This window comes from Equus quagga, chromosome 19 (genome assembly GCF_021613505.1).
Source record: "Equus quagga isolate Etosha38 chromosome 19, UCLA_HA_Equagga_1.0, whole genome shotgun sequence".
NCBI lineage: Eukaryota > Metazoa > Chordata > Mammalia > Perissodactyla > Equidae > Equus > Equus quagga.
The window spans coordinates 6,036,796-6,048,871 of NC_060285.1; the positions used below are offsets into that span (position 1 = coordinate 6,036,796).

The 12,076-nt window shown below is 49.5% G+C and overlaps 1 protein-coding gene across 2 annotated transcripts in view; it reads right to left on the reverse strand.

Moving 5' to 3' along the window:
* Positions 1–10,603, reverse strand: part of SAMM50 (SAMM50 sorting and assembly machinery component) — a 45,274-nt gene extending 34,671 nt beyond the window's left edge. For both annotated transcript variants that reach the window (XM_046646328.1, XM_046646329.1), the window contains exons 1-4: positions 10,434–10,603; positions 5,455–5,565; positions 3,723–3,824; positions 661–748 (exon numbers count right to left, since the gene is read on the reverse strand). In XM_046646328.1, the coding sequence (XP_046502284.1) occupies positions 661–748; positions 3,723–3,824; positions 5,455–5,565; positions 10,434–10,454 (322 nt within the window). In that variant the 5' untranslated portion in view covers positions 10,455–10,603. The remainder of the gene's footprint in view (positions 1–660; positions 749–3,722; positions 3,825–5,454; positions 5,566–10,433) is intronic.
* Between the last annotated feature and the right edge of the window lie 1,473 nt (positions 10,604–12,076).

A 12,076-nucleotide genomic window follows, 5' to 3' on the forward strand; every position in this document is an offset into this window, starting at 1 on the left:
TAGGTCTCGGCTTACACATCACCCCTTCCAGGAAACCTTCTCTGATTGCTCTTTTCCTCTGCCCCTAAAAGAGGCCGAGTCTCCTCCCGGAGCTCCCTCTTACAGCAAGACACAGCAGCTGAATTGTCATCACCTGTTCATCTGTCCCCCGACCCTGCTCCACCTGACCAGAAGCTCCTTCAGAAGACCATGGCCTGTTGGCTGCTGTCTCTCTCCCCGGCACCCAGCACAGGGCCTGACCTGCCCCAGTAGCAGGGACTCACCAATAAAAGAATAAACGTTGACTACGTTGAGAGACTTGCCCAATATCACACAGCAAATGACCTAAAACTGACATCTGACTCCTAGCGCCCTCCTCTTTGTAAAGCACACATTGGGACGGAGCCTGCCAAGAGTCCATCTGGACATCTGCAGGGCTGGGCTATCCCTCCTTCCGCCTTTCACAGAACCCCGGTACTGTCCAGGGGCTCAGAGGACAATACCTTCAAAGTTCACCCGTTCTCCCTCGGCCTGATATAAAAGTCCAGCTACTTCCCCGAGACTGCTAACTACCAAGACCCACACGTGTGATGAACCTCCAGGTGCTGTCTACGTCTGGCCACACAAACAGCTTTTGTGATCCTCGAGGACGGATGGAAAGGGACATGGAGAGATGTGTACCTTGACACGTATCAATCAAAACATCCACTTGTCTAAATATTCCTAGACGAAGCAATTTTTCACGGGCTTCGTGAGATTTCCGCATTACCTACAAGAGAGAAAAAAATAGAGAATGTATCCCTCTAAGACACAGAAACATAAACGGTGGCTATGTGACCAGGCTGGAGGTTTACCATTTGGTGCTAAGCCACCGAGAGCACCCCTAAGACCACTCGTGAAAGAACGGACAAAGCACTTTAGGGAGCAGCAAAAACATCCTATTCAGAAGGCAAACCCAAGCTTCGGGCAGACAGCAGAGTGCCTAACACAACCCCTTTCCTGTGACACGGAAATGAATTAAATGTGCACAGCCCGGCAGGTCTTCCCGGAAGGGATCACCATCGATTGTTAACGGTGGTTGGGTTTGGCGAAAGGAAGACTTCTGTGTGTGAGCCTTTTGAGTCATGTTTGAACTCTCTAACCATTTTCTAACCACTGTTCTATGTTTTTCTCGTCAGCGTAGACAGCAGTCCTTCCTGATGCCCGGCGTCCTCTCCTGCTGGAGGGACAGCAGAGCGGGGGCAGGGCAGCCACAGTGCTCAGGAAGCAGGGCAGGGAGGACCATGCACAGGAGGCTGAGCTAGAGCCCGTCCTACAGGTGCACGGGGGCACTGGAGAGCTGTCGGCAGGGGAGAGACAGGACGAGGTCCTTATAAGACACAGCTGACCGAGTGAGCGAACACGGAGAGAGGAGAAACCGGAGACGGAAGGAAGCAGGAGGAGAGCCTCCCAGCTGGGAGGGAGCCGTGAGCGAGTCTGGGCCGGCACAGGCCACGACCTCACAGGGGAGGGCAGACTCCAGACGTCCCACAGGCAGAAGCCCAAGGACGGTCACTGATTGGATGGAGGACGCGAGGAGAGAGGAGGCTGCACAAACTTTCAGCTCTGGGCTGGGTGCTCCTTGGTGCCATAAGAGGTCAGGGACAGAGGCCAAAGGACAGGCTGGGGGAGGGGAGGAAAGACGCCAGTTCAGTTTTCAGCAGCCTAGGGCTGGAGATGCCTGTGGCAATTCCAGGAGGAAATGCCAAGCCGGCAGCCACACGCTCGGGCTGAAGCACACGAGAGGAACTGGCTGGAGACCGAGGTGGGAAGCTCTAAGGCACGGAGGCAGCTGACCCAGGGCTGTGGGTGAGGACACCCAGGACACTGATCCTCATTTATGGATGGTCGCAGGGAAAGAAGCCAACAATCGGGGCTCAAATGAATGTGATAAGAGGTGGGAAGCAGCCCAGGAGAGGGTGGGATTCATGGAAACCAAGGGGTGGGAAAATGGCAACAAAGAGGGAGGATATAAACAAACACAAAAGACAACATAGCAAGAAAAATATATTTGACATGAATCACAAAGTGATATTTTTTTGGTGAGGAAGATTGGCCCTGAGCTAATATCCGTTACCAATCTTCCTCTTTTTGTTTGAGGAAGGTTGTCGCTGGGCTAACATCTGTGTCCATCTTCCTTTATTTTGTTTGTGGAATGCTGCCACAGCATGGCTTGATGAGCGCTGTGCAGGTCCATGCCCAGGATCTGAATTGGCAGACCCAGGGCCAGTGAAGCGGAGCACGAGAACTTAACCACTCTGCCACTGGGCCATCCCCACAAAGTTATCATTTTTTAACACTCAGGGAGCTCTTATAAGTTAACAAAAGCCTAACAATCCAATGGAAAACAGGGGACCCAACAGGTAATTCATAAAAGAGAGACACGAATGGCCAATAAACGTGTAGAAGGTGCTCAATCTCATTCATAAGGAAAAAGTGCAAATTAAAACAATGAGCTGGTATTTTTCACCCAGCAGGTTGGCAAGAATTTTAAATGTGTGACAGCGCCCAGTGTTAAGAAAGAGGCCCTCTCATCCACGCGGGCAGGAGTGTGAACTGGTGCCTCTTTGCAGAGCAATATGCAACCCCCGTGAAAATGACAGCGCACATACCCCCGACCTAGCACCCCACCACAGGGACTTACCCGACAGACACACGGTCGCTCACATACAAGGATGATTGCCGCAGCACCGCCCCTAAGAGCTACACACTCAGTTGATTTAAACGTCCTCCAACAGGGAACTGTTTACAAGGAGCGATGGAAGTCCACACAATGAGCTACCACGCAGACTGTGCTGACGCACAAGGACCTCCAGGCCAATATCAAAAACGAAAGATGCAAACAAACGTGGAGAACGGGAGATTGCTTAAGGGCTCTATGTGTTTATCCACGTGTACAACATACCCGGAAGGACACACAAGAAGGCCTCAGCAGGGCCACCTCGGGAGAGCGGGCCCGGGCTTGGCAGGGGACGGAAACGTCTGAGGTTCATTTCAATACCCTCTGTGCCATCTGATTGTTTTACACTTTTTTTTAAAACTGTGCTTATGTATTACTTCAATTTTTTTTTTAATGCCAATATTTTAAAAGTGGGAGAGGCCAAACACTGTTGAAAAGTCAGGTAAAATAGTGACTGAAAGGAGCCAGCTGGACCCAGCCATGAGGAAGCTCCTGGTGACTCTGCCACGGCATGTCCAGGTGGCTCCGAGGACAGAAGGAAGCGCAGAGGAGAGGAGGGAGTTGCTGCGATACAGGAGACAGCCTGGTCAGTAAGTGGAGCAAGGCCCAAGGAGACAGTGGGAGTGGGGGACAATCGACGACCCGGCCCACGAGGTGGGTGAGGCCCCGAGGAAAGAGCGCACTAGAGCACTAAGCAGGGTGCCAGGGGAAGAGGCAGCACGCAACACGCTCTGCTCCTAGGACGCTGCTGGGATGGCTGCAAAGAACACAGGCATGGACCAGCCTCAGAAAAGGGACAGACACCGTCTTCTCCGGGACAAGGGGTAATGCAAACACATGTACGTGTGTGGGAGGCACCCGGGAACTGAAGGGGTTCAGCCTGGGGTGCCAATGCCCCCTTCGGGGTAGGAGGCCAGGTCACTGGCGGAGAGGCTGGGCAGGGGGCTCAGTGGTTTGAGGAGATGGGAGATTCACGGGATCTTCAGAAGGGAAGGGACAAGACTACCAAGCAGAGAATACTTGCCTCAATAAGGTTTTTAGCCTTAAAAACATCTCCAATTTCACACATGATGATATCATCTTTAGTCCTTCCAAGTCCATCAAAATGAACGTGCTGAACCACCACCTAAATGCGACAGGGGACACTGATGAATAAGTATGATACAGGGCAAGAGATTGGGCATCAAGGCCAAAGACAAATGTCTGAAGTTAATTTCCAGGATTTTTTTTTCAAGTTTAATGATCCACACTTCTTAATTCCAGACTTCATTCTATTTATTTTTCACGCCTTTTCAAAAAACTGGTTTCTTGAACTTACCCTTCGCTGGGTCTGTACTTTCTGTGAATGAGATCTACAAGGCCTCTGCAGACAGACGACCGAGGACCATGTCAGTCCTAGATGCAGGCAGGCCTCAGAGGTCCCATGTATGTCCTCCCAACATGCTCCCCAAGCACTGGCCCCCGGATGATGCTGTGACCCCCAATCTAACAGCTGCGCATCTTGCTAGAGATCTTGCGTGGATTTCAACACAGCATGACAAACGCTGTCTCAGAGCCTCTCCCCTCTCTCTGTAGACACTTATTTAACTAAATCACTCAATAAAACCACACTGATTGCCTATGAGCCAGGTATTGTTCTAAACACTGAGGATACAGCAGTGAACAAAACACAAAACTTCCTGCCTTGATGGAGCTTATATTCTAAAGGGGAAGAAACTGGCAAAGAGTGTAGTGGAGCAGATGGTAACGAGAAACAGAGAGAAATACCGCAGGGCTCCCAGGGAGCACGGGGGAAACGCGTCACTCACAGGTGATCGAACACCGCCCTGGGAAGGTCTTAAAGAATTAATCAGAATGTGCTGCATTTAATCTCACAGGCAACGAAGTTCACGAACAGTTTCACTCAAGACCCAAGGTCTTTTTCTGGGAGTAGGGAACACAGTATAAACTTAACCAGCATTTGAGTTTGTCCCTGAAATACTTTTGGTTTTTTTAATCACATAAATACAAAAGTGTGTTTGTTTAAACTTCTCATATAAATTAATCACCAAGGAAAAACTACTTCTCTAAAACCAGAAACCATTTTTCTAAAAGTCACCAGTCTTTCTAAAATGTGGCTGGACACACTCTTCTTTGCTGACAGGTCATTTTACTTTTTCTTTTTCAGGAAGATTAGCCTTGAGCTAACATCTACTGCCAATCCTCCTCTTTTTGTTGAGGAAGACTGGGCCTGAGCTAACATCCCTGCCCATCTTCCCCTACTTTATATGTGGGACGCCTGTCACAGGATGGCTTGACAAGCAGTGTGTAGGTCCGCAACCAGGATCTGAACCAGCGATACCCTGGCCGCCGAAGCAAAATGTGCGAACTTAACCGCTGCGTCACTGGCCTGGCCCTACTTTTTTTTTTTTGCAGGGGAAGATTTGCCCTAAGCTAATATCTGTTGCCAATCTTCCTCCTTTCTTCTTCCTTTCCCCCACCTAAGCCCCAGCACGTAGTTGTGTATATAGTTCTAAGTTCTTCTGGTTCCTCTATGTGAGCTGCCACCATAACACGGCTACTGATAGACCAGTGGTGTGGTTCCACACCTAGGAACCAAACCTGAGCTGCCAAAGCAGAGTGCGCCAAACTTTAACTGCTAGGCCACTGGGGCTGGGTCATCATTTTACGTTTGTACATTTACATTTCCCTAGTGGTTCACGGAAGTGAATGTATCTAGTAGCAACTATTATCAAACCCTTCAGCAGAATACTCACATCTTTGTTTTCCAGAATTTCCTGTTTAGCTTCAGGTTCAACTTCAACAAATTCAGCTTCTTCCCCTAACGCTCCAAAGTCAGGTCCACTAGCTGGAAGAGGCTCCAAGCTCTGAAAGGGAGGGAGGAAACACAGACAAATGAACTTACACAAAAAAACAAAATCTTTTAGTTTTGTCTTTAGACAAAACTCCAGATAACTCAGTACCGTGGCTCCTCTGGTGAGTGGAGGCAGGGGGCAGGTGGGGAGCACAAAGGCAGACACGAGCTACTGCTGACGTACAAGTCTTATATTGGCAGTGAGCGCCTCGGTGTCCAGGGTATTATTAACAAATAAAACAAAAATGTAAATTAACTAAAAGGGTCAGGCATGAACCTATGACTGTGTCATGAACGGAGGACTATATACAGCTCATCTAGTTCTGTATGCCTGAGCCCCATCTGATGACAAAAATAGTTAAAAAGTAAGATACCACAAAGACATTTATCAGAGAAAAGAAAAACATTTGCTTTCCTGTTGTTACGGGAAGTATCTTAACTTTTTGAATCAAAGTTGGATATGCTCTAGGATAACTACATTGACAAGCCAAATTACGAAAACATATTTTTCTGGACCCTGATAGGTTTGTTTCAGTTCATGAAGTCTCATTCACACACTAAGGGGAACTGCATATGCTCATAAAACAGGCCACAAAGTGGTCACTTTCTTCAATTTGAACTGACATAATCTCAGAAGCATTAAACATCTTCTGAACAAGGGTCTGCAGGCTGTACCTGGTTTAGTACTCCCAGGGAGACACAATAATATTCTACTATGTATGAGAATTTACATGTAATATATTACATATATGCTTGCCTCACCACAGGGATTCCCTGACACTCCTGGAAACAGATTCAGAAGGTCATGTGACACGAGGTGACCGTACAAATAGGCAAGTTTGGGGAAAACTGTGCTGACCAGTATCTCCCTCCTCCTTACTCCATCAACTCTCTACAAATAAGCGCTTTAAAGTGCAGAGACTTCGTGTCTGGCGCCTGCAGTGCGCACAGCAGTGGCGGCTGCGTGTCTGGCGCCTGCAGTGCCTGCAGCACCGGGGACTTCGTGTCTGGCGCCTGCAGTGCCTGCAGCACTGGGGACTTCGTGTCTGGCATCTGCAGTGCCTGCAGCACTGGGGACTTCGTGTTTGATGTCTGCAGTGTGTGGAACAGCGGGGGCTCTGAGCCACCGTCACCTCTTCCCTGGGACACTCAGCCTCTTGGCAGAACAGCCGCCAAAATGTCACTGGCTCTCTGGAAAGGTAATGACCCAAAGGTATCACATCTCTTCCCCACCCTTGACCTAAAAGGTCCTCCACACGTGCCTACAGGGATAGACGCACACTGGACTCCTTAGTAGGGCACACAAGGAGCTCCAAAGGCGCGCATCTGTCACTCGGCGCCAGCCCTCACCACTCCCCGCCCTCACACTCATGTTTGTGCACGGCTTCTCTCTGCCCGGAATAACGTCCCCCTAAGTAGCTCAAAGACCCACCTAACTGTCGTCTCCTCTGTGGGCCACCCCTGGCTTCTGCAGGCAGAACCAGACCCTCTTTATAGGGACACCTCTTGACGCCAGAAGTTTATGACCCTTGTAGGTTCTCCTTCTTTTGCTTCGTTTTATCCGCCGCAGCACAGCAGAAGTACTCAAGTTATTTGTGGAATGGGTGAGTGAATGATTTTTTTCTTTTGTTCTTTCATTTAACAAATGTTTACTGAGTGCCTACTGTGCGCCCAGCACTGGGCTAAGAGCTGGGAACGCAGCACTGACCCAGACGGACCAAGTCCTTGCCTCACAGTGGTTTTAATGGAATATTTACATAAGTAAAAAAGGGAAGAGAATGCTGAGCAAAGAATATATCACTTATTTCATATCACTATCCTTTCTTTTTTGTTGCGTAATATTTTAAAAACTGAATCATTACTATAGCTCTCAAAAATACTAACACATTAAAATAGGAAACTTTTAACCTGCACCATTTCATGAATATGCTTTCTGTATTTACGTTTACACAGTGCAAAAAGTATTTTACATTTGTGTCAACTGTGTATGCAGAATATATACTATGGTTAGGAATATATGCACATGTCCATTCTATTTAATCTGAATGCTTAGCAAATACGGTTTGTCCGGGCACAAAGTTTATATTCCATTATGCTAAAAGAATTACATTATGGTTCCTAAAATTCCAAAGCATGAAACAAGGTTCGCCAAAGACCTGCCAGACCCATTTGTATTCCCTAATCTGAAATTCAGACTTGAAGTTTAAGAGATAATGTCTTTACCATTTCACAGTTACGTCAAAGTTTGATGTCCTAAATTAACTGTTTTACTAATAGAGACGCATCCACTCACCCATATTAAGAACCTATCACATGACCGGCACTTACAAGACCCTCACCCTCATAGAGTTTACATTCCAGCGGCTGGAAGAGCAGGCAGGGGATAAGCATTTACTGAAATAAATTTAAATAAATATTTGGATCTAGCCTCTAACCATTAAGCAGATGAGTCAGTCAAAAAATTGTATGGAACACCATGTGCCAGGTACTGTTCAAGGCAGTGCTAACTGAAGGGACAGAACGTGAGATAAATTTACTGGGTTATTAACAGCATCTTTAAAGTGATATAGACTGGAATCAAATAGAAAACAGAAGAAACCATGACAGATACTAATGGTAAGTACCGTTTCACAAACCTGTTGTTTCACTAATGCATGAGGGTACTAGGTAGCAAACATAAAATGTCTTCTGTGACTCTTGACCCAAAAATTCAAATAAAACTTGCTAGTGGAATGTAAAGGTCAAACTAAACACCTGAAAACATTTTTTGTCAATTTATTAATCAAAGGAGTAGCAATTTTAGTATCAAAGGAACTCAACAAAAGCAGACTCCTCCCCCCACCTCTACCCCCATCCCTCGCACCTGCTAGGGTGCCAGGCACATAGCAGCCCACTGGCGATATTACTGGAATGAATGAATGAACCCTCCCTTTGCTCAAGATGCTACAAGGGACACAAGCCAGATGGGATGCAGTCCCTATTGTAACATCCAGGCACGTGGAATCTAAAAGGATAAGACACAAATGCAAACAGAGCTAACAGGGCATCAGAGAAAAAACGTCAAGGAAGTCGGGAGCACATCCAGAAGAGGGGAGATAGGAGGAGGTTTACGCAGGAAGTCACCTGAACTGAGTTCTACAAGACGGCACTACTTGGATACCCACTGACGGGTGTGAGCGATGGGAGGGGAGCTGCGCGCCACAGTACAGTCCGAAGTGTGTCCGAACTGCAACCTGGTTTCATCTGATTGAAAGATCTGTGGAGGGGAGTTAATCCAATTCCGGATGCCAGACTGAGAAGTCCGTGCTTAGTTATTTCGGGAGCTAATGGGAAACCACTGAGAACTTAGGAGCGGGGCAAGTGAAACGATCCACGTTGCGGTAGAAAGGCCGCGTTGCGGGCTGAGACTCAGGAGGTCTGAGTTTTGGAACATTCTGAGGCCACGATGGTGTGACCTTGCACAAACATTCATTCTCTGGCCCTCAGTTAGGATTACGATAAAGGACAGCAGGTTGGCAGCGGTCAGTCCGCGCCCGGCACCCCAGTGAGCACTTGACAGGCACTGTGTCCTTTTGATGAGGATTTTTAGGCTGCTTAATTTTAAAACAGTTTATGATGAGGATTTTTAGGCTGGTTACTTTTAAAACTACAGATAAGAAGCAGGCTCCGAGGAGTGGAATTTGTTTGCCCTTTGATCAGAGACAATTGCATTTGTGAAGGAAATCTCCATGCCTCCCTCTCTGCGCCAGGAGGAAGGGGGGATGGCTTTATCTCTGGAAACTCTTAATGGGGAAGGCAAGAACTTAAGTTGTTTACTGTCTGGCAACCTCATGTAACTGACCCCCCCACCCCAAAATCCTCCTTTGTCTTTAGCTGAAGATAATATTTGAGCGGTGACTTTCGCCATTTACTCAATCCGGTTTGATTCTTATCTAAAAGTTGTGGGACCGCCCAATGGCCGGACCCTACCGGCACTGGTACCATTTTAACTTTTTTTTCCTTTGTTTTGTAAAGAGATTGATGTGGATTAAGGCTGCCCCAGCCAGAGAAGCCCAAGGTGACCTGGCCTACATGCCAAACTATATGACCCAGTGGACTTTGTTTATGGTATGAATTAGGACCGCCCCAGGGAGAGAAGCCCGGGGCATCCTCACCTGCATGCCGATCTATATGGCCAGATTCGTATCTAAAGTTATATGACCGCACAATAACCAGACCCCATCTGCACTGAAATCATTTAATGACTTTTTACATCATCTTTTCTTTTTTTTCCAGTAAAAATAAGTCACGTACCCATGCCTTATAAAATTAGCCCTAACCCTCAACTCGGGGCAGCAGCAGAAGCGCTGCCTGCCCATGGGTCCTGTCCCCATGCTATTCCACACTATTCTCTAAATAAAAGAGCACTACTGCCAGATCTTGAGAGTCTAAGAAATCTTTCTTTCGACTCCTCGGCTCACCGACCCCGCATCAGGTCGGGGGTGGAAGACTCGAAAGGATGCCTGAGCCCTGGGGTCGGTCATGGTCCCCGCGGCGGCTGGGCGGGAGGGACCGCGGAAGAAGACCGGTAAGGAGAGGGGACGCCCGAGGACTGAGGATGGAGACGTCAAGTCACGGAGAGAAACACTCATTCTCTCTCCAGGACGTCACTAAGGTCGCAGGTCTTTTCTGGGCCCCCGCCTCGCTGAGCGACCTTGGGCAAGTCACGTCCCTCCTCTCGGATCGGCTTCCCGCTTGGGGGTCTGCGGGCCCCCAGCCCCGGCCCGGCTCCGCGCGCGCAGCCCTCGGCGCCCCTCACCAGGGAAGCCCGGGCGCAGCCGCGACATCTCCCGCGGAGCCCGCGCAGAGGTCACGCAGCCCGCGCGTCGCTGGGCCTCTTACCCGAGCGTGCACGGTCCCCATGATTCCCTCTCCGGCCGCCGCCTCGCAGAGCTGCCCGGGCCCGACCAAGGCTCGGCTGGGGAGGGCAGAGGGCGGGTCCGCAGTAGCGGAGCTGCCGGTCAACGAAACACCCAGAAGCCCCCGGACGCGGCGCCCTGGGGGCGGCCATGATGCCCCGCCTTAGCCCCGCCCCCTGGCATACGGCGACGCCGCTCATTGGTCCTTAAGAATCTGTGACCCGGATGTTCACACGAACGCCCGGAAGCCTAGCAGTCTGGAGATGGCGCAAGCGCAGAGCGTCCAATGACTCCCGCGAAGCGCCTGGCACGTGGAATGCGGGTCTGCGTGATGGTCGCCTGGGAGCCGGCCCCGGGAGTTGCCCGTGGGTGAGACCAGACCAGCTGGTAACCCTCCTGGCATCCCGGCGCGGTGGTGCCGTGCTTGTCCCGCGCTCCGGCGAAGCCCCCGGGCTCGCCACCCCCGGCGGGCAGCAGTGGCCTCGCGCAGCATCTGGAGCTGCGCAAACCCGGGTGGGCGCCTGCTCCACGTCTGCTGGCGGCACGGGCCCTTTCAGGTCCCTGAAAGGCCCTGAGGCTCAGTCTCCTCGTTGCAAAATGAAGGTGATGGTCGTATCTCCTTCCCAGGGTTGGATTAAAAGGGCTCGTGCGTGAGAGACGGAATGTAAAAACGCCTGGCACAGGAAGGGCACTCAGCGAACAGGGGCTAAAGGACCAGTATCCATTCAGCTGCGGCCATTAATATTAGTGAGAGGCATCCAGAGGTCCGGATGGGGGCCATTCAAGGCAGAGAAAGTTTTGGTGGGGAAACAACTCCCCCTCAGAAAAAACAATGTATGATAATATGTAATAAATGATAGTTACATTGTGATAAATGCAATGAGAGAAACAAGAGGCAGAAAATGAGAGAAGAGGGCTTGTCAGTATTATGTCGACTAATGTTTCCACCCCCTGCTGATGACAGAGTATCATTTCGCTTGCTTTTCTCCTCCCCTCTTATCCCCTCCCAGAGATCTCAACAGCCTTTTCCATTTAAATAGTGGTATTCAAAGTCCACATTTCCCTTCTTCCCTGGAAACAGGCAGAAGTCAGCACCTGCCAGGGCCCTGTCCTTCCCGCACTGCACCCCTTGCAGGTGGATCTATCCACCCATCTCCTGGAGCCCCGGAACCTACTCCTGGCCACCAAAGTGAGCTTTTGGGATCTCGCTGACACCTAGCTCAGACCCAAAAGGCTATTTTAGGTGTGAAAACTTTCACAGAGATTTCCAAAGATAATTCAGGAGACTGAGCAAATTTTAAGCCCAAATCACAGAAGCTGGATATTATTTGAAATTCATTCTGCCAGTTCCCTGAGCCTCGGTTTCTTCATCTGTAAAATGGGGATGATAGCAGTTCCTAAGCCATAACGATGTCCTGAAGCTTTAATGAGACAAAGCCTGGGGCCTGGCACACTGTCAACACTGAATAAACTGGATGATCCTCCTGCATCTTCTCTCTCATTATCGAGGACGCCTCTCCTCAAAGATAGCTGTAAGGTTGACCTGCAGATTGCAACAAGAGTCCTGAGCCAAATATTTGAGAGGATATTGTGTCTAAGGCACTGGGCCAGAGTGACAGGGGATAC